General features: G+C 47.1%; 1 protein-coding gene across 7 annotated transcripts in view; it reads right to left on the reverse strand.

The window, feature by feature from the left end:
* The window catches only part of ARHGAP24 (Rho GTPase activating protein 24), a 334,825-nt gene that overhangs the window by 268,352 nt on the left and 43,334 nt on the right, over nucleotides 1-23,139 (reverse strand). For 6 of the 7 annotated variants that reach the window (XM_075929535.2, XM_075929532.2, XM_075929536.2 and 3 more), the window contains one exon: nucleotides 17,190-17,389. The exons of the other annotated variant lie outside the window; for it this stretch is intronic. In XM_075929535.2, the coding sequence (XP_075785650.2) occupies nucleotides 17,190-17,369 (180 nt within the window). In that variant the 5' untranslated portion in view covers nucleotides 17,370-17,389. The remainder of the gene's footprint in view (nucleotides 1-17,189; nucleotides 17,390-23,139) is intronic. 7 annotated transcript variants of the gene reach the window in all.

Raw genomic sequence — 23,139 nt, forward strand, 5'->3', positions numbered from 1 at the left:
ACACTGCCGTCACACAGATATCTGATGAACTGCACACTGATTTTAGAGGCCAATTACTCAGTTTTAGTCAGAGAGGGGCACAAGCCAAAAACTTTACTATCTGGATTAGTGTTCAAATCTAGTACTTCCTCCCTAGTTTTGGCCATGATCTTGGCAACAAATAAGCTTGTGTGTAAGGCTTTTTCAGTCAGAAGACCAGGGCATAACAAGAGCCAATGTCTAGAAGCTGAAGTTCAAGAAATTCAAACACTGAGGGTTGATTAACTATTGGAGCAGATTGCCAAGCCATGTGGGAGATGCACCATATTTGGCATTAGTGCAAGTGCTACTGGAATAATACAAGTGTTCATTTCTGGTATCCACAGTTTAAGAAGGAAATTGAAAAATTAGAAAGGGTTCATAGATAGGTCACAGGCTTTACGAAACTACTGGAAAAAATGCCTTATAGCAAAAGACTCGAGGAGTTTGGTCTATTGCATTTTACAAACTGAAGATTCAAAGAGATATGGTTTGGGAGAGTGTCATGATGCAGACACTCAAAGCCATGGTGCCTCCTGCTGGTAGCCCTGTGTGGCAGCCTGAGAGCAGGGGGCTGCAGAAGCCAGGTGGAAGGCACTTACATGGGGAGTTGGGTGTGTGGGTTTATGTTCCTGGAGTTGGCTTCCAGAGACTGAAGCCCAGCCATTAGGCACCTGAAGCCCATCTGGAGTCAGCCTGGAGAGTGGACTGACCGGAGCACCTGCCACCAGTTAAGGCTATACCCACACAATAAAAACCTTCCCTCAAGCAAGGCAGGGGGAAGGAGTAAAGGGATAGACCAGAGGAGAGGCAAGGCGAGGCGAGGCCAAGCAGAGCAGAGCAAAGCAAAGCAAAGCAAAGCAAAGAGCTGAGCAGCCCAGTCCAGTCAGCCCAGCCTGGGAGACAACCCATGACAGCTGGCAACAGGGCCTGTTCCAAGGCTTCAGGGAGGTGGTACCCACGAGGGTTGGGGAAGTGGCCCAGGGAGGGGGCCAATATTCAGTGGAGCAAGGGTCTAGTCTCACAGCCCACTTGGGGCTATTCCCCTTTCCCCTAGGGCCCTGGGTTGGAACTCAAAGCAAGTAGGTGGGACCAGGTTCCCCCCAACTCCCTCCCCAGCTGGTGGGCTGCCAGTAAGAAGAGGCAAGACCCCATGGACTAACGGAGGGACAGACCTCCAAAAACTGGACTGGCCGATGATGAAAAGGGCTCTTGAAGTGAGGTATCCTTGCCTTCTTGGCAGTGGTAGGGACACCACAAGCTTCTGAGGCGCACGCAAAGACCTGCCAGGAAGTGCAGGACCCATGGGGCTTAGCCCAGACTTGCCATGCCTGGGAATTAGCTTGTTAATCTGTAGGGAGCCTCTCTGTGGCACTTGTTCCCCCCTCCCCTCCAGTCACTCCATTCTCCAGTGCCAGACTTGCGTCACTCTCAAGATCATGGCATCCTCTTCAAGACACTGCCCTCCAGCAGTACCCACTACAGTTTCTCATCTCCCTTTTGGTCCTCCCCTCCCAGGGAACCCCCAATTCCCATATACCCACCTTGCCTCAGTGACCCACTGCTAGTCTTCATCTAGCCCCTGCCACAGGGGCAAATTTCACTCTGAGATGGCCACTCATCATTGGAAAGGGGGTGTGCACCTGCTGCCTCCTTCTAGCCTGGCTGTCTCCCTGCAGCCCAGTATACTGAGGCCTTGCCTCAGGCCCTGCAGCCTGGGAGTGAGGCCAGCCCAGGGCTCCCCAGCTCTGCCTGCCTTTCCCCCATACCGCTCTATCTCAGGAAGCTCCCAGCTTCCCTGGAAGCCAGGTCCCTCCTGTACCCCAGATAGAACAAGCATCTCTGTCTCTGCCTCCTTCTGTCTCTCCCTCATTTATACAGCCTCCAGCTGGGCCCTCATTGGCTGTGTCTCAGCCGTGGCCTCTGATCTCAGCCCTCTCCCAGGGCTGATTTTTTGCTTTAAAGGGCCAGTGTAGGGCAGACTCCCCATCACAGGGAGATTTTGGGTTAGGGTTGCCAGGGGTCCGGTTTTCTACCAGACAGGCTGGTATTTGCACCCTCTGTCCAGTAAAAAATTCAGAAAATCCCAGATATGTGCAATGTCTGGTATTTTCTGAATTTCCAGCTGGCGCCAGATGGAAGCCTGGCGGGGGCCCCCCCCCTTCGTCCCAGCCCCCCTTCCTCCCAGCCAGTCCCTGACACCCCCCCCCCTCACCAGCTCTGCTTCCCACCTCCCTTTCCTCCGGTCCCCCCTCCTCCCATCCAGCTCTGCTTCCCGCCTCCCCTACCTCCCAGCCAGCCCCGTGGTCCCCGCCCCCACCAACCCCCCCCCCCTGCCTCCTACCCACCTTCCTCCTAGCCAGCCTCGCCCCCCTCCCGGCCGGTCCCCTCCCCACGATCAAGTGTGTCCGGTATTTTTTTTGGGGAGGGGGGTCTACCTGGTAACCCTACTTGGGGTTGGATGGTATGATGAGATTCCCCCTGCAAGGAGTAGCCAGGCTGATGGAGGCCAGGGTGAGGTTACTGTGTTGTAAGCAGGCTTCTGGTGTCAGGGGTCCCAGTCAAAGCTGCACAGAATAGAAGCACTCTCTCTCTCTCATCTGAAGAATCCTCAAAGCATCACATACACAAACAGTGGAACTCCCAAAGAGTAAAAGCACAACTCTGTGTATTACACAAATATAATGAAGAGGGATAGATTATAAACAAAGAAGCTACAGGTGGAAAATTCCTGATTGGACTCAATCTCACTGCAAATACAGGGTTCCTCTCTATAGCACAGTTTTTAGCCATTTGTCCAATCTGGTTCTGAAGAGTCATTTAAAGTTTTCAACAGAATCTAGAGTCCTATAACTAGCACAAATAGTTTGAAATCTCTTGAGATTTATTACTCCCCCCCCCCCCATCTGCTTTCTTGCCTAGAAAAATGGTCAAGTCCGTGTAAGTTGGTTTCATACATAATACTCCACTGCTAAATCCAATTTGCAAGACATGTTCCTCGTTTCTGTAGTCTCATGGGTTGTATTTCTTTCTCTATTTTTAAGCTATCCAAGTTTCTATTTACATGCCAGAGCCAGAAAAAAGAGTCTTCCTAATCTTTTTCCTGAATTGCAAGACATCTTTGCATTGGAAATCTGTGAAACTACAGTAACTATAAACTTATTACAAAATTTACATCAATCATATAAACAAAACAGAGCATCACTTATAATTACAATAAGAGAACATTGTGTAGTAGGTATCACCAAGGTGTATATTTTTTAATTACCCAACATTTTTCAGGAAATCTAACTATCCAAAGTGATTGCCACCAAGTATATTGACAGCTGGAACAGCAACCTTTAAATGATTATCCAACCATGGGCGGCAGGTTAGTATAATTTTTGGTGGTGCCCGTTAGCCACGCCCCCTGGCAACACATCCCCCCTCCCCATTGGCCACGCCTCTGGAGGTAACACGCTCAGGGAAAGATTGACACATGACCAGAAGTAAAAGGTGTTATGTCACCTCTCTCGAAGGGTTTTTCCCACCATCCTCCTACCAACAGGGATTAGTTTGGCCCCCACCAAACCCCATGCAGCTATCCTGCAGTTGCATTAATCCAATGTGTGTGACATTAACTCGGGGGCAGAGAGCTGGGGAAGTGTTCCCTCTAAGGCTATGTCTACACTTGCGGCTTCTTGCGCAAGTACAGCCGTTCTTGCGCAAGAACCCACAGAGCAGCCACACTGCCCGTCCACTCTTGCACAAGGAAATGTACAGTATGGCGTGGTAAGAGAGGGCGTCTTCCACAAGAGCTACGCTCTTTTCTAACAGGTGTAAGTTCTCTTGCACAAGAGGGCAGCGTGGATGCTCAGCAGGGATTTCTTGCGCAAGAAACCCCTATGGCTAAAATGGCCATCAGAGCTTTCTTGCACAAGTGTCCACACTGCCATGGATGCTCTTACACAAAAGCACAGCTCGCACATGGCAGTGTGGATGTCTTCTTGCACAAGACTTCTTGCACAAGAACCCTTGTGCAAGAAACCGCCAGTGTAGACATAGCCTAAGTTTCCTCCCATGAGCAGAATGAATTTTGTATTGTGCACCAGTAGTGAGTTCATGTGGCTTGTTTGGATGTGCCACTGACACACCCAAGTTATTAATAAATATTTTTAAACCTTTGCCTTCTCTCTGTTGCCATGTCTCCTCCCCTTGTCCTATCAGCTCCCCTGGTGCCTGCTGCCCCCCCCCCCCACCCCCTCACCTTCCTCTGCTGTCCTGACTCCTGCCCTCCTGCGACCTGCCCCCCTCCATCAGCCCGTCTCTCCCCCGCGTGCCCACTCCTCCAGTAGCCCCACTCTGATCATGTGAGCTACCCCTCCCCTCTACTAACACCTCCCTCTAAACACCTGCCCTGCCTCTCTCCTCTGATCCTGGTTCCTCTCCTGAAAGTGTCTGCCCTTCTGCTTCACACCCTGGCACCTGCACTTTCCCTTACCCCTGCACCTTCCTGGTGTCTCCCCCTTCCCTCACTGCCCCTGCCCCCTTTTTCCCTGATGTCCACCCCCTCACCACCCTCTGCCCCCGTTCTCCTCATGCCTCTGTGGGGATGGAGCAAGTCGTGTGTGGACACTTTCCTCATGTCCATTCCTTCTTTCAAACCTTCTCCCAGCACCTCTCCCTCCCCTCTCTAGTCCCCAGTGCCCTTACCCTCTCCTCTCCCAGCATCACCCCGTCCCCCCTCCCACTGACACCTCCCCTCCTGCCCTTTGCCTCATTGTTTCCACTTGGTGCCCTGGCATTTGTCTCTCCTGCACCTTATCCCTTGGTGCCTTCCCCTTTCTTCTCCTGCCCTGCTCCCCCTTCCCTCCGGACAAGCCCCTTCCTTCCTATTTTTCCCCTTCCCCTCCCCAACCTTCTGCCTTCCAGAGTGTGTGGGGGGCTGGAGTCTGTGGAGCTGCTCCAGCTGCTGGCCCAGGGCCAGGCGGAAGGTCTCCAACAGACGCATGAGACCATAGTAACCACCAGAGCCCCAACACTCTGAGCAGGACCCGCACACGGAGGCAACGGAAGCCACGTTTATCCTCCAGGTTCAACATCCCACCTGCCCAGGAAGTGTAGCTCCCCAGAGCAAGCTGTGTGGGGCTGAACTGGTGACTCCTGGTTGAGCCGGATGCCTTGGGGTAGAGCGGAAGCCCTGTACCATCCCGAGGATGTTGTGGAGCCGCTGCCGGACTCACTCGTGCTTCGCAGGACCATACGTGGGACTGACAATGTCCCAGGATCAGCAGGTGCCGGGGTCAGTCCTGCTCCCCGCCGGCAAATTTGCTCCTCCCCTTCCCCCGCTTTCCCTGACCCTTCCCAACCAGCACTGCTGCCCCCGACACCCTCCCAGCCACCCCTGCTTCCTGCTGCCCAGTCCTCCTCTTCCCAATCTCCCCTGGCCAGCCCTGCTGCCCCCGACACCCCTCCCCCATTTCCTCCAGCCAGCCACACTGCCCCTCCCTCCCCCATCTCCCCAGGCTAGCTACACTGTCCCCACCTGCCAGCCCCACCCCTCCCCCCTCATGGCTAGCATTTTTTCCCTGGGTGGGCTCTAAGCAGCGGGCCCCCACCCTGTGGGCAGTTCCGGAGCCCGGCCACCAGCAGCCCAGCTCGGGACCAAGCCCAGTGCACAAGGAGCGGCTGCAGCAGCCTTGCCTAGCCAGGTATTCCCTCCGGAGCGGTGCGGCCCGGCCAGTGGCGAGACTCCGGGGCCCCAGCACCGAGGGGGCGGCTCTCGGGCTTGGGGCACACGATGGGCCACCGGGGCGCAGGTGGGCGAGTGGCGCTGGCGAGGCAGGAAACTTGGACACCCCCCTCCTCCCGTGAGCGGCTCCTCTGCCGTCACCAGAGCTGCACTTGAGACGGCGGCCAGCAGTAGGGGTACATGGGCGGGGGGACCCACAGGGGGGAGAGGAGGAGTTGCAGGAGTGTGCACAGGAGGGGGCGGCCAGCTGGAGGGGGCATATAGATGGTGGGAAGGGGCTACACTCACCCGAAGCCTCCACCGGCTTCATGGTGTGCGACCCCGGCTTTTGAAGTGCCCAGGGCTGCCAGAGCATGCGCAGCAGTGCCAAGGCGCGCTGGGCTGCGCAGCTTCTGACACCGTGGCTGCCGGTGTCTTCTTGCGGGGGGGGGGGGGGAGAGAACCCAGCTCCAAATATTGGTGTAGCAGGACCCCCAGCTCTAAATATTGCTGGAGCCTGGGCACTACGAGCCCATAGATCTTGCCGCCCATGTATCCAGCTATTACACAAAGAAACAAGTACCTACTTTGCATATATACAGCATGTGAGCCCACTTTTCTTGTAAGCTAAAGGGAATTCTGTACTATGTAAAGTTCACCCAAAACTAACACAAGCTAAGTAGCACACGTGAGTTCCCTGTGTTTGAGAGCCTAACTGGAGACTATTTAAAGGGGCCTGGTTTTCAGGGGGTGGTTGAGCACCACCTTTGCATCTCCAGAATTAGCTACAGAAGCCTCTATATGCAACTACATCAACTCAGCATAATTAAAGTGTGTTCCTGATACTTTTTTCCCCCTGGGTGGCCATTTCATGCCTGTTTAGATCCCCTTTACTGGCCAGAATTCAACATTAAGACCTTCAACTTAACAGATATTAAACTAACATAAGTCCAGAATGCACCCCAAAATAGTGAAATGAGTTTGCCCATCACTACTTATGTCCTCATGCCAATAGTGCTTCATCGAGATTCTTGATTTCTCCCTAGGAGACTAGTATCAAAGGGGTAGCCGTGTTAGTCTGAATATGCAAAAGTGATGAGGAGTCCTGTGGCACCTTATAGACTAACAGATTTATTGGAGCATAAGCTTTTGTGGGCAAAGATCCACTTCGTCAGATGTATGAGACTGGTTTCTTGACTCAAAGCTAGTCTTAAAAGTTTGTGATATAGCAAAACTACTCTAAGAAGACCACACTGCAAAGATTCTTATCGCTAGTTGCAAAACTATAAAAACACCACTACTGAGAAGGCACCATATCCCTCTCCTCCCCTGTCTTAAATCCAGACATCGCCTACTCAGACATCACGGAAAAACAGTAGAAATGGGAAAAACCTGTTGATCAGCAGCATCCAAACAACAGCTGTATTATGAAATGGAGAATGTGAAATGTTTCTCTCTAGCTACCCACTTTTTTTGGCACGATGCTTGACCTTCAGAGCTGGCACAAGCTTGGGCCTCAAAGCAAAAAAGGCCAAGGAATAGAGCAGTGAGTAGACTTAGGAAGTTAAACAAAAAATGAATATTTACCAATTTCAGAAATTATTCAGTATTATCATAAAGTAGTTACTTCTTCCTAGCTGGTATTATTCTTCAACATTGTATTAATCTGCTCTGCATCCATTTATTGTTATTATTAGGGGGAGGGATAGCTCAGTAGTTTGAGCATTGGCCTGCTAAGCCGAGGGGTGTGAGTTCATCCTTGAGGGGGCCATCTGGGGCAAATCTGTCAGGGATGGTACTTGGTCCTGCCATAAAGGCAGGGGACTGGACTCAGTGACTTCAAGGTCCCTTCCAATTCTATGAGATAGGAACAACAACAACAATCTATGATTATTCCTTTCATTTCTGTCTACAATAACTAACCAAATCTGTGTATACACCTACCTTCATATTCAATAAATGAAAACATCCTTTAAGTTATTTCAAGGGTATCATATGAAAAGATCGTTGCTACTCTGACTGATCAAACAGATTAAGGGAAGGACTGTTGTCTTTGATAATAATAAACAAAAAACAATGAAAATTCAGCACCCTTGGCAAGGAAAAACAATAGCCTTTATATGCACCTTTCTCTTGACCTTTCTACACAATCTGTGTGTATCTGTGGGGGATACTTCGTTGGAAATTTTTCAGAGACATTAAGGACAGAGAAGCAATTTATTCCACTGCATAGAAAAGATAGGCAATATTGCCAGAGACCACCCTGGCTTAACCAGGAGATCCTGAATAATCTAAAAATAAAAGAGTCTGACCACAAGTGGAAACTAGATCAAATTACAAATGGTGACTATAAACAAACACCACAAGTATGCATCAGGCAAAATTAGCAAGGTAAAGACACAAAATGAGCTCAGTCTAGCTACAGTAACAAGAAAACATCCTGCAAATACATAAGAGGAAGAATGGGTGAATGGAGAGAAAATTCTGGCAAATAGCTTTCCCAAGGAACATTTGAATGAATAGGCTGCTGTTTTTCTAATTAGGGATGTGAACGAGCAGTTTAGGCTTATCAGTTAATCTACTTGACTACTGAAATGTTCCCCCCCCCCCCCCCCGCCCCCCGCTTGCTGCCTCTGTATCAGCTTAAAAGCCAGTTCCTCCCAGCACCATCTCCACGGTGACACCTCCCCTCAACCCAGCACTGCTGCTTCTATCACCACGGTGGGGAGGGACAGAGGAGCAGGGGAGGCTGCCACAAGGCAGCCTCTGCCTGCGGCAAGCCCAGGCCCACCCTGGGCAGAGGCTGCCTCGCAGCAGCAGCCCCTGCCCTCAGCAGGTCCTGGCTTGTGTTTTCTTTCCCCAAGAGTTCTTAGTCATCAGAATTTTGATGGTAGAATCCATCAGTATAACTTTCTGATGTAACTCAATAAGAATATTGTACTACAGGTTATAGTTATGAGGCATCAAATACAGACTAAATCTTAGCACCTGGCACTCTAATTTGCTTCAGAAATATTGGAAAACTGCAATAAAGTGGAATGTTGGAACAGCCTTAATTTAGTCCGGTCCATTAGTTTCCCATAACTATTGGGGTTTTAAACAAGTTATAATTCCTACATCTACCATGGCGTGATTTATAATTACTCATGACTTAGGCAAGAAACTCAAAAGAAGCTCAGTTAGAAGCCCTGAAGATTTCAGAAAACAGGGGGTATGTCTACACTACAAAGTTAATTCGAACTAACAGCCATTAGTTTGAATTAACTTTCATAGGCGCTACACAGGCAAACCGCTAGTTCGAACTTAATTCGAACTAGGTAAACCTCATTCTACGAGGACTAATACCTACTCCGAATTAAGTAGTTCGAATTAAGGGCTGTGTAGCCACTTAATTCAAACTAGTGGGAGGCTAGCCCTCCCCAGCTTGCCCTGGTGGCCACTCTGGGCACCACCAGGGATACTCGTCTGCCCCGCTCCCGGAGCCCTTAAAGGGGCATGGTCTGGCTACAGTGCCCGTGCCAGGTGCAAGCCTGCCAGCACCCAGCCAGCAGACCCTGCACCTAGCACGGCACGAGCCAGCCACCTGCTGCCACCCAACCCTCCACCTCTTCCCGGGATCAGGCTGGCGGGTCCCAGGAGCCTGCCCGGGGGCCGCAAGAGGCGGGTGCCCGCCTGGTCTAGTGTGGACATCGTAGACCTCATCCAGATTTGGGGGGAGGCCTCCAACATCAATGACCTCCGCACTAGGCACAGGAAAGTGGCCGTCTAGGGCAGGATAGCTGCCAGCCTGGGCACCCAGGAGCAGGTTTGCATGAAAATCAAGGTGGTCCAGTGAGGACCCTAAGCCCAGAGCTTAGAACATGAGAATGGCCGTACTGAGTCAGAACAAAGGTCCATCTAGCCCAGTAGCCTGTCTGCTGACAGCGGCCAACACTAGGTACCCTGGAGGGGATGGACCGAAAACAATGACCAAGCCATTTGTCTCGTGCCATCAATCTCCAGCCTTCCACAAACAGAGGCCAGGGACACCATTTCTACCCCCTGGCTAATACCACTCCATGGACCTAATCTCCATGAATTTATCTAACTTCTCTTTAAACTCTGTTATAGTTCTAGTCTTCACAGCCTCCTGTGGCAAGGAGTTCACTATTTGCTTTGTGAAGAAGAACTGTCTGTTATTTGTTTGAAGCCTGCTCCCCATTCATTTCATTTGGTGTCCTCTACTCCTTCTATTATAGGAACTAACGAAGAACTTTTCTTTATGCACCCTCTCCACACCACTCATGCTTTTATAGACCTCTATCCTATCCCCCCTCGGTCTCCTCTTTTCTAAGCTGAAAAGTCCCAGTCTCTTTAGCCTCTCTTCATATGGGACCTGTTCCAAACCCCTGATCATTTTAGTTGCCCTTTTCTGAACCCTTTCCAAGGCCAAAATATCTTTTTCTGGGGTGAGGAGATCACATCTGTACACAGTACTGAAGATATGGCGTACCATAGTTTGATACTTCCCCTCCTCCTTGTTCCCCTGGCTTCCCCCTTCCAGCTCCCTCCTCCCAGGTTTCCCCCTCCCATCTCCCACCCTCTCTCTTCCCCTCTCTCACCTCCTTTTCCCAGTCTCCCCCAGTTTTGTTAAAGAGAGTTTCTATTTTTGACCACACGTGTCTTTTATTTTGTACATCAGGAAGGGGGGCTAGGGAGGGGTAAGTGGAAAAATGTGAGGGAGGAATGGGGTACGAGCCCCCGATGAGGAGGACTGGGGTGGCTCTACAGGCTCCTCGGGGTGGAAACTCTCCTGCAGCCCCCTGATTGACCACCCCAGATGGCAGCCTGCGGCAAGTGCAGCCGGGCTGATGGCCGAGTGCTGTGATGTGCCCAGTGTGGGCACTCAGGGCATTCCAAGCCAGGACTGCTTTGCTGTCCCTCATTGAGGTAGACAAGCAAGCGGGGAACCCTGAGAACTGTCTGTCCGGGGTGGGGGTCGGGTCCCTTTAAGCACAGCCCTCGGCTAGCCTGAGACAGCAACTCCACGCTCTAAGTCCTAACTTGATGCCCTGCCGGCACTGCTTCCAGCCAGCCTTAACTTTGGTTCAGGGTCCACTCAATGTGGACATGCTAGTTCGAATTAGCAAAATGCTAATTCGAACTAGTTTTTAGGTCTAGATGCACTAGTTCGAATTAGCTTAGTTCGAATTAACTAATTCGAATTAAGTTAGTTCGAATTAGTGCTGTAGTGTAGACATACCCAGGGTTACTAACTCTGTGCAGTAACTGATGTTCTTCAAGATGTGTGTCCCAGTGGGTGCTTGCTTTCAGGTGACAGTATGTCCCAGTGCTGTAGATTGGAGATCTTTGGTAGCAGTGCCTGGTTGGGATGTATGTGCGCAGTTGGTGTCTTGTGGTGACCATGAGTTCACAGGGTGCACACTCGTTCCAACCTCCTCAGTTCCTTCTCTATCGTAGCGTTCCCAGGTTGAACTCCAAATGGAGAGGAGGAGCGTGGGTAGTGGAGCACCTACAGAGACCCACATCTGAAGAATCTCAGTTACTGCACAACATTACTTTCTTCCTCTTCGAGTGCTGTCCCTATGGGTGCTCCACTTCAGTTGACTGGCAAACAATGCCTCATGGGACTCTGGAGTTGTGTAACTGGTAGCCACAGATAGTACTGCATGGCCTCGCAGGGTCTTGGTTGTTTGCCTCTGGCATGCATGTGATGCCCATGTGACTGCTTTACATTGTTTAGGAAAGCTGTGGAGATGAAGATCATGCAGTAGAGTGCATGCATAGGCCCTCAGAAGTGTTGAGGCCTTGTGCTCGATAGCATTCCCTAATGCAGTCGGATATCTACTTGGATAATCATTGTTTTGAAACAGCTGTACCCTTGGATCAGTTGGCAATGACTATGAAAAGTCTGGGAGATTGGCAAAAGGTTATATGTAGGTAAAACACAGGCGCTCACCTAATATCAAGCGTGAATAGCATAACTTCCTGAGGGTTTTTGTGAGGTTGGGGTAAAATATGGGGAGGTGTATAGGTTCACTAAAGAGACCACCTTTAAGAAATTAGGTATATAGTTGCATAGTGACCTTATCCTTGGAGAATGTGGAATACGTGGGTTGAGCCATTGGTGCTATCATTTCACCAACTGATCTGGCGGATAGGTCAGATGAAGTGGGTTTCACCCATGAAGTCTTATGTCCTAATAATTTTCTTAGTCTCTGAGGGTATGTCTACACTACCACTTTAGTTCGAACTAGGGTGGTAATGTAGGCAACCAGAGTTGCAAATGAAGCCCGGGATTTGAATTTCCTGGGCTTCATTTGCATGATGCCGGCTGGCACCATTTTTAAATGCCGGCTAGTTCGGACCCCGTGCTGCGCAGCTACACGCGGCACGGACTAGCTAGTTCGGATTAGGCTTCCTATTCCGAACTAGCTGTACGCCTCGTGGAATAGGAAGCCTAATCCGAACTAGCTAGTCCGTGCCGCGTGTAGCCGCGCAGCACGGGGTCCGAACTAGCCAGCATTTAAAAATGGCGCCGGCCGGCATCATGCAAATGAAGCCCGGGAAATTCAAATCCCAGGCTTCATTTGCAACTCCGAATGACTACACTACCCCCCTAGTTCGCACTAGGGGGGTAGTGTAGACATACCCTGAGTTGCTACTGGACTCCTTGTTGTTTTTGCAGATACAGACAAACACAGCTACCCCCTGAGTCTTTAATGCAGATATTGAAGCGATAGCACACTGAGTAACTGCCATTGAAAAGATGTGTGGCTTTACCACTACTAGTAGTGCCTTCACCCAGCAGCCAAGTAAAGCTACGTGTCCTGAAATATTGGGGTTGGTGTTTTTGAGATGAAGGTGTAAAGACATGACCTTTTTAGGGCTTCACTACTACAACATGGTTGTGTCTACATTGGCATGAATTTCCGGAACTGCTTAAAACGGAATGCTATTCAGTTTTCAGTTTTTCCGGAAAAGGAGCGTCTACATTGGCAGGCTGCTTTTCCGGAAAAGCCCTTTTTCCGGAAAAGCGTCTGTGGCCAATGTAGACGCGCTTTTCCGGAAAAGAGCCCCGATCGCCATTTTCGCGATTGGGGCTTTTTTCCGGAAAAGACTACTGGGCTGTCTACACTGGCCCTTTTCCGAAACAGTGTTCCGGAATAAGGACTTATGCCCGAGCGGGAGCAGAATAGTTTTTCCGGAATAGCGGCTGATTTTGTACAGTAGAGCATCATTGCTTTTCCGGAAATTCAAGGACCAGTGTAGACAGCTCACAGCTTATTCCGGAAAAGCGGCTGATTTTCCGGAATAAGTGGCCCAGTGTAGACACAGCCCATAGGTACAGAAAAAAAATCGTGATAAAACTGGAAACAACTTGAAATGGCTGTCTACACTGGCCCTCTTGTGCAAGAATACTTGCGCAAGAGTGCTTATCCCTGAGCAGGAGCGTCAGAGTATTTGCACAAGAACCACTGATTTTGTACATTACAAAGTCAGTGTTCTTGAGCAAATACTCACGGCCAGTGTAGACAGGAGGCAAGATTTTGCGCAAAAGCAGTCACTTTTGTGCAAAATCATGCTAGTCTAGACGCACCCTGGGTAAGAAAAGTCAGCTGTATTTCCTGAGATGTAGATTTTTCAGGATTGGGCTCATTATAAGTAAGAGAAGCTTATTATAGAATTAGAAGTATCCAGAATTAAATATGTTTGAGGCTACTTGGATTTTGCTACTTGATACAAAAATTTGGTTGGGCTGTATAGATTAAAATTACACTGACAAGTCAATAAATTATACAGCCAAACCTAATGACTTGTTAGAGATAGCTAAGTATTGAAAATAGGGATCTAGATCCTGAGCATCCTTGATCCACTGGCATCAGTGGAATTATTCTGATTTGCACTGGCCAAGTGACCAGAATTTTCAGATGTGAATACCTAAATGTGGATTTTTAGAGCTTACTTTTAGGCATCTGTATAAGTGGCTTGATTTTTAGAACTATCAAGTAGTCGTAGTTCAGACTTAAGTCTAGCTCTCTTCGGCTAGGTCCACACTACTAAGAAAAGTCGGGAAAAGATATGCAAATTACAGTTTGCAATTTGCGTATTTTTTTCCACTTTTCTTTTGAAAGAGGCTTTTCCGAAATTTGGCCTGTCTACACGGAGCAAAATTTCAGAAAAACCTCCTCTTTTGACACATCCCTTCTTCCTCATAGAATAAGGATTACAAGGATGGTGAAAGAACGTGTCCACTTTTTCTGAAGTTGTTCAGAAAAAGTGGACATGTTCCTTGGACGTAGGGCATAGCTTTTCTGGGATACCAGAGGTATCCCAGAAAAGCTGTGCAGTCTAGACATAGCCTTAGGTATTTATGCAGTTCCTCTGCCCTAGTATCTGAGCACATCACAAACTTCAGTGTTTTCACTTTAATAGCACATCTGTAAGGTAAGACCGTGATATTGTACCTATTTTACAAATGGAGATCTGAGGCCCAGAGAGACCAAGTGACGCATCCAAAGTCTGAAGCAGACCAGGGAGTTGAATTTTTGTCTTCTAAATAACAAGCTACTTCCCTAACCAGTGGGGCTGACAGACATTAGGGGCCCTGGGACAAGGTGTATGGGGGGGGTCCAGCTCTATGACCTGGAAGGGATGGAGCTGAGGGCTGTGGTGGACCTTCCCACCCCGAACCCTCAGAGTTGAGTAGAGCAGTTCTCTGGTGCTCCCAGAGCAATTCAAAAGGGGCCCGGGGCTCCAGCCATTCTTACAGCAGTGGTGGCAGGTGGAAGCTGTGGGCTTTTTTGAATCTCTGGGCGTTTCTGCAATTGCCTCCTTTGTCCCACATCCTGTTGGTGGGCCTGACCCTAACTACTGAAGTGAGAATGCTGAGCACCTATGTAAAATCAGACCATTTTTATTTAGGTGGCTAAATATGGATTGAGAAGTCTAAATTTAGACACCAAAGTTTGAAAATCCTGTCCAATGCAATTAATTTAGTAAGCTGCCTAATACTCTGACTCAAGAATTTGATTTCAGTTTGCTACATCTGGGCCTGGCCAAATAATACTGTAATTCTTCCTATATATATATATATATATATATATATATATATATATATATATATATATATATATATATATATACACACACACACACACACACACACACACACACACACACACACACACACACACGCTGATGGCACAAAAGATTTATTGGCAATGCTCTGACCCCAAGAAGCTGGGGTCCTTTAAGACTCAATGAATATAATTAACTTTTCCTGAGATAAAGTTAGAGGATTTCATGGGAGTAACTTCTTGATCCTCAAAGAGTGAAAACCAAATACTGACTGATCAGAGAAGTAAAGGAGGAAAACTTACTGCATCTCAAAATGACACACAGAATCTGCTAGGTTTTTTTCTATCTGTTTGAAAGTTGCTTTTGTATTGTCATTCAGAAAGTATAAACAAGTGCAGAATCAAGCTGTTCATTTAAGTACTGCACCAAAATAAAGAACAATGCAAAACACAGTCTTCAGGAGAAAAGTAAATAACTAGGAAAAACAGCCTATTAAGACATATTAAGACACAGAACAGCTTATTTTCCTTAAACATCCTTCAGTTTGTAGCAGTTTCATTAAATAGCTGCACTATGAGCCTTAATTTAATCCTTACATTTCTTGAGGTTTATACAAGAGAAAGTGTCCTCTAGAACACCTGAATCAAGGATGGCTGTCTCTCTGAAGGATATCCGCTAGTTCTAACCCAAGTTATGGGCTGATGTAGGAATTACTGGTAAAATTCTATAGTCTGTGTAATACAGAATGTCACACAAGATGTTGGTCAGCAGCACTGGCCACTGAATGGATGAAAACACACTGTAGAAATCCAAACAAACAAACAAACTGTATTTAAAGTGATAAGCATTATACTGTGTGTGGGGAAAATATGAGTGTAGCTATATATGGCTGTGTGTATAAATGTAGGCATAATTAACAGAAGTGCTGATCACACAGAAATTGATCAAGTCAAAGGGAGCTATGAGGTGCTTAGAACCTCAGAAAATGAAGACCATATATACACTACAACATTGTCCTTCTGTCTGCAGTAACTTAATATAACAGATGCTTGGGTTTGCCCTGAGCTGAAAAGGAGGCAGAGTTATATATTCTTTTCTTATATCACTCTGGAGATTTGTAGCCATGAAACAGACCAATAAACACAGCAAGTAAACAGGAAAATAAGTGACCATTAAGGCACCGTAAATTATGAATTTATTCCAGACAGCAATTACACATTATGGATGTTAGTAAATGTGAGTTAAGCTGTTGTAGGACTGAGTTTCGAATGCCAGGGAATTCCATATGGCTATTTCTCTAAGAAGCAGGAAATCTACATACACAGTTTACTCATCCACCTAATCTCAACAAGCACCTTTGACTGATTCCTAAAAAGCAGGGATTTGCTACTGAGACTTGCCTCATAGTAAGCAACCTTTACAATAGTCTGATGAAGAAAACCCATCTTAAGCAGGCCTGCTGACAGGGCGTTACAAAGGGCGCAACCGTTCTGGTATCGGGCGATTGTAAAGGGCTTGGGGCTCTGGACATCACCACGGCTATTGCTGCAGCAATGGCACCCAGAGCCTCGTGTCCTTTAAATCACTGTTGGAGAACCATGCTGTATGTGGCTCTAAGGGCTGGAGAGTCAGTGCAACACTGTGTGGATGGCGCAGAAGGCAGGCTAGGACCCCATCCCTTCAGCCCACACCTGGCCCCTTCCGTGAGTGAGGAACTACTCCCCCTACCTTGCCCAAGGGTCCAGCATGGCTGTTGGCTCCCCTGATCTTAGCTTATGTCTACATGGCAATAAAACACCCATGGTTAGCCTGTGTTAGCTGACTCAGCTTTGCAGGCTCAGACAGATTGTTGGCCGCAGATCATTGTTCCTGGTCAATGGGAATGGCAGGAAGTGGTGTAGACTGGGACACTATTTCCCGCAGATCCCGTTGGCTGGGAATGGCAATCCATGGCCAACAGGAGCTATGGTTGCCAGTACTTGTGGCCATGCAAGTAAATACAGTGGTGGGGGTCCATCAGGTACTAGCTCTGGATGATCGGATCTAGCCCGCAAGCTGGTAGTTGCCCATTCCTGAGCTACATTGTCATTTTACAACCCTGCAGTCTGAGATCTGCAAGCCTGAGTCAGCTGACGTGGGCCAGTCATGGTGTTTTAATGCAGTGTTGGCAAACCTTCTGAGACCCAAGCATCTGAGGGAAAGTCATATATTTAAATAAGACAAGTGCCACATTATTTGCCAAGTGCCTGAGCCAGCACTGCAAACAAAAACCGCAAAAGACAATAGAGATTGGGAAGCCTGTTTCTTCCAATTGGATCAAATTCTGCACCTCTTCTTTCAGATCCCTTTCTCATCCTCCAACTCCACCCGCCCCACTTACCAAGGGTTTGGTTTCATCTTCATCTTTGAAATAATAAAGCTGGTCCCTCTTGAGGACAAACCAGCGTGTGTGCCAAGTCTTGACAAAGCCTCCTTGCTTCCGCAGCCACCCACACTTAATGGCATTGTGCCGTCCTTGGCTTAGCTGAGGACTCTCTGAAGAGCTATTGTTCTCATCCATAATGAGGCCAACAGAATCTCCTGTTTAGACAACAAAAGGAGAAAAGAAAAAAGAAACTGCATTATTCTTTTTAAGGGGGGGGGGGAAGAAGCAGCCCGCCCATTTGCACACCATTGTCAGCGGACCTGATTGTGAGCAGGCGCCACAATAATTTTGTTCCTCAGGTTTTGATTGATTTGAGCTTTGTCTTACTGATGGCTGCACTTCCTACTTTAAACAAGCCAATAAATTAACCTCACAGCTCTAGCTTTGAGTTCAGCCTGTGATGAAGACTGAACAAGTTTTTAAATGTAATTATTATGTTTAATAAAGCACATTTGGGTGACAAAGACCTCACAGTACTAGGCACTGAAAAGAAAAATCAAAACATAAGAATCAAGAACCTCTAGGATCAAACATTCATTCTTCCTGTCTTTTTTTGTTTTTCCCTCCAAGAGATTTATTAGGTTCGCGCTGACACCAATGTACATACAGTAGGTTTATTGATCTGTGCGTCTTTGCCAGCTAACAGGCATACATTATTCTATTAACATAATACTAAAGTAAATGAAATGTTTGGGAGTGAACAATTTTCTTTAAAGAGAACAGATAAAATCCTCAATGGTAAGATAATATTTTTTTTACAATAAAAAGAATGTGACTGCTATATCCTGAGAGTATAATACAAAAATAGTCATTTCTCCAACATTCTCCCTCATTCTTCAAACCACTTTCTTCCATGAAATTCGTAGAAATGCCAGTCAGCTGACTTGTTTTGGGAGTTGAAGTATTACATGAAGTCCCATGATACTAAATGTACAAAGTTTTTATTGTTCTACATTACTACTTTACTTTCCAATCTGAAAACTTCAATCCAGGCTTTGAATCTGAAATACAACAGTTGGTTTGCTTGTGCTAATTGTTTTCACAGCTGCTACAGCACCAACGTCATAAAAATAAATAGCAGGAATATCAGGCATTTGCATCGACAGACAGAGAGGTGCAAAGAGTACATAAACAACACATGACCAAACTATGGGAATATCTCAAGAAATGAAGTGTGTCTTGCTGTTGAGACATGAAGCAGAAAATCATGGTATTTTCTTCTACGTTTGCAAAAATCAGAATACTCCTGAAAACTCACCCTCTGAATGAAACAAAATATATATTTTCTGAGAGAATCTTTCCAACTGTGCAGGCAGAGTTCCGATTTAGGTAATTACTAGAACTGAACAAGTCCTATAGACTCTGTTCATTGGGGCTGTCTGTCAGCAAACCTTCTTGGGTTTACATGGAGATCTGGATTATAATAATATGCAATTAAGAAATGCTCCCACATATTCACCAGCTGTCCTCTCAAGGTCACAGACCCAGTATCTACCTACCAATATCTTTTCCCCCCTGTCTAAAGGGGTATAGGGCCCTCTTAGGATTTTTCAAAGCAACAGCACAATTCTTTGTTTTCTTCTCAGGAGGGCTGGGAGAACATTACCAGTTAACTGTATATCAATCGGGCATTTCTCATAGCACTTAGAAGCCACAAAATGGCTGGAGAGAACACTGGCCAAACGGTATCAAGTCCAGATTAGGGATGTTAAATTTAGATTAACTAACTAATTGAATAGTCAATGGGATTTCCATCCACTATTCGATTAGTCGATAAAGGCACTTCCACCTTTGAACTGTAGCAAGAACCCTGCCAGGCTCTTGTTACAGTTCAAAAGCAGAAGCCCTGCAGGGAGTGCAAGGCCAAAGGAGGACTCCTGCTGGCCCTGCGCTTCCTGCAGCGGCTCTGCTTTTGAAATGTACAAGAGCCTTGCCGGGGCTTCAGTCCCTGCTTGCGCTGTTTCCCACTGTGCCCCTACGTCTCCTGCCCCCCCCCCCGCAGAAACAGTGCTGAGGGGAACCAGCTTTTAAGCCAGCTCTCCCCCCTCCCCCCCAGGGGGGAGGGGGGGGGAGGGGGGAAGCGACTAGTCACACCACTAAGTCTATGCTTATCGGATAGTCGACTTGTCACTTAGATCCCTAGTCCAGATCCACTGAATTTTTGTGAGCCTGAGCTGACCTTGACAGATTGGTCTAGAAGCCAGCCAGTTTCACATCTGTTCACAGTTCTAACTGAAATTTCTCACAGGCGTAGTGATTACATTCCAAATACTTAAACTGCCTCCTGCACTTTCAGTTAGATAAGGTACTGAGATTCGACTTCAAGATCCTCGGCTGCCAATTAGGCTCTGGACAGCTGGAGACCAGGCTGGCATAGAATGGGTTCAGGATCCAAGAAGACAACCTTTGTATGCTCTTCCTGAATGGTGCTAGATTCACCTTTGCTGTAACTGAAAATGAGAGATGTAACAGTATAACCATTTACACAGTTAACTGATAAGCCTGGACTTATTGCTTACCATGAATGGTTATATCCTGCCCTTTATCAAGGGCAGCAGTGTGGAGCAGCAGCCAGGTCCTCAGGAGTGCGTTGGGAGGTAGGAGCCAGTGCATGCCTGGAGCCAGCTGATGCCCCACACTACAGGTGCACATAACTGTGTAACCACTGCAATGTTCAGTGGTCACACAGTTACCTAATTTTCATAGAATCCTAGAGTTGGAAGGGACCTCAGGAGGTCATTGACTCCAGCAACCAGCCCAAAGCAGGACCAACCCCAACTAAACCATCCCAGCCAGGGCTGTGTCAAGCCAGGACGTAAAAACCTCAAAGAATGGAGATTCCACCACCTCCCTAGGTAACCCATTCCAGTGCTTCACTATCCTCCTAGTGAAATAGCTTTTCCTAATATCCAACCTAGACCTCCCCCACTGCAACTTGAGACCACTGCTCCTTGTGCTGCCATCCATCACTACTGTGAAGAGCCTCTCTCCATCCTCTTTGGAACCTCCCTTCAGGTAGTTTTCAAAGATAATGGCTTTTTAATATCCTTACTGAAAATCTTGTCTGAAATTCTTCACTTCCTGTCCTAACTGTGTACCACTCCAAAAGTGACTTCATTTCACTGGTGGACAAATTGTTTGTTCTATGTCTGCAACATTTATGAAGAACTTTGTGACTAAAAGGAGCTATATAAAAATTAAATGCATTGTACAGCAACTTTCACTCCAAATGATCTCAAGCTACCATGTAACTCACCTTCTTCAAGTGAGTCATTGCTTTCCTTTTATTCATTTTTCTTAAAACATGCCATGGGACTACCAAAGTCTAAGGTTATTTTGAAGTCTCAGTTACTGAAATCTATTCTTGGCAAATTGGATTCTTCCTTTTATTTAGAAAAGCTAGAAAACATTGTGCTATCCCCATTCAATGTGAATATATAACTGTTGTTATCCTGTCTAATTGCTGACACCAAGGAACCTTCCACCTCCTTTGCAGGAGTGAACCTCCCATTGCACTGTGGGCTTTTTCATGTCAGCAGGGTGGCTCAAAGCAGCCCTATCACAGTAGTATATCACCAGCTACACTACACAGATGTGCAGTAGAGATATGAGGAAGTAGGAGGCTTTAAAAATAGTTAAATTTTGCGAGTGTTAAACTCTTCTAGCTACTTAAGACAAAAGGTCTGTGGGTGTGTCTAGACTACAGAGTTTTGTCGACAAAAGTGGACTTTTGTCGACAAAACTATACCTGCGTCCACACTACCGCTGAGTTCTGTCGACATAACGTCGACAGAACTCAGCAGTTTTGTCGACGTATGTAAACCTCATTTTACGAGGAATAACACCTTCTGTCGACAGAGTTTCTGTCGACAGAAGGTGTTATTGAATGGAAACTGTCCTTTGCGTCCAGACTACCATGTCGACAAAAGCAGCTTGCTTTGTCGACAGAACTCAATGTAGTCTGGACGCGCTTTGTCGACAGAAGCCTATAGTCTAGACGTACCCTGTCTCTCACACACATTTAGTCACTGTGGGTGCAGTCATGTTGTTCTTACTTGGTGTCCATAATGCATTTTGCCAGTGGCTTTCCAATACTATCAAAAGCTACTGGATTACCCAGTCCGTTAAATTTATTTATGCAACCCTCTGAATGAAAGCCTGATGAACTAACTATGTTAACTAATCAGCTTGGTTCTTTGCTTGCAGCCACACAGAGAGGCTGGGGTTGGGGGAAATAAATAATTGCCAATATTTATATTTGATAAATCTTTTGCACCTCTAGTCATAAAAGCAACTACTCCAAACTTCCCTACCTATCTTTGTTCTATAAAAAGAGGTTTACAAATATTCTTCTTAAAGAAACTTCACTTCTTCCTCTTCTATGCCCAGAGACAGCAAAAGGACTGATGTAAAATGTGTACTTTTAATAATTCTTGAAGGGATAAGCAAAGCCAATTAATGTCAATGGAACAACTCCCACTGATTTCAATGGGGTTCGGGAATAAGTTCCATAGACAGGATCAAAGACATAATCCATGCCATCAAGCTCTTGCTCAAATATAACACTTACTGTGTGATCTGTATTCAGCCTGTTCCAGAACCATCTCAGATGTTCCTTAACTAGCCAAACATTTACAATCCTACCATATACTTACAGGAATTCAAGCAAAAGTAAAAAATAGGTCAGACAGAAGCACAGATCTTTCAAAAGCATCTGTAGTTGGTTAGCACCAACTCTTATCAAATTATCATACCCAATTTCTTTAAGCACCATCAACAATTCTAGCCCTTGTATGTACCTTACATAATTGTGACATGTGTTAGCTATGTAGCTATATAGCATGAATCTTGTAACAGAGTAATTGAGAATCACACATTGACAAAAGTGACCTTATTGCAATTGCTAGGCACTAGCAGCAAAATCAATCTGGTGGTGCACAGTCAGGGCTGATTGTGCCACTACACTAAGCAGTAGGCACTGACATGGTCAACAGACAATAGACAGACAGTGTGCACGCACAGAGGCTTGGGGCCAGGATCCCACTGGCAAGAGGGCAAACAGCCAGGAGCCCTGCCAGGCTGGGAGCCCAGTGGCGGGAGCGGGGGCTGGCGGCTAGAAGCCCTGCCAGGATGGAAGCCCAGTGAAAGGAGTGGGCAGTGGCAGGGAGCCCTGCTGGCAGCAGGGAAGCCTGCCTGGGTTGGCAGCAGTGGGGTTGGAGCCTGCGTTCAGCAGCTAAACCCAGTCAGTGGCAGCAGGGCTAGTTTCTAGCAGCTTGGCCCAGACAGCGGCAGCGGGGTCAATGTCGGGCGTCTAGCAGTGGGGTCAGGACTGGCATTTGGCAGCCGGGCCGGCATTCTGTAGCCTGGCTGGGGCTGGTGGAAGAGGGGCCAATATCCAGCAAGCCCAATATGCAAATTATAAAATATGCCCAGACACATAGAAATTGTAATATGACAACAGCTAAGAAACAACAAAATTGCTGAAAATAAATGGCACCTTAACAAAAAACTCATTTGAACTGCACTTAGCTGAGCTCCTGAAGGATGGGGAAAAGGCAGAACATTCCCTACTTAAAAGGAAAGAAGCCAAAGAAGAAGCCAACAAAAACAAAAAAAGACAGGACTATGCAGCACTTTCAAGACTTAAGATGGTTTATTAGGTGATGAGCTTTCGTGGGCCAGACCCACTTCCTCAGATCAATTTGTGGAAGAAAACTGGCGACAAAAAACACTTCAAGTGGAAACAGGACTGTTTAAAAAAATGAAAGCACAAACAGGCTTTGGAAAACAGTGAGTCTTCTAGCTCTTGGGTTGGAGGAAGGAAGGAGATGAGAATGTTTGCCACCTACACAACATATCAAATTTATCTCCCCTTTACAGAAAATACTGCCCTCAGCAAAGTAAC

Source organism: Pelodiscus sinensis, chromosome 4 (genome assembly GCF_052426305.1).
Source record: "Pelodiscus sinensis isolate ZL-2025 chromosome 4, ASM5242630v1, whole genome shotgun sequence".
NCBI classification, from domain to species: Eukaryota; Metazoa; Chordata; order Testudines; family Trionychidae; genus Pelodiscus; species Pelodiscus sinensis.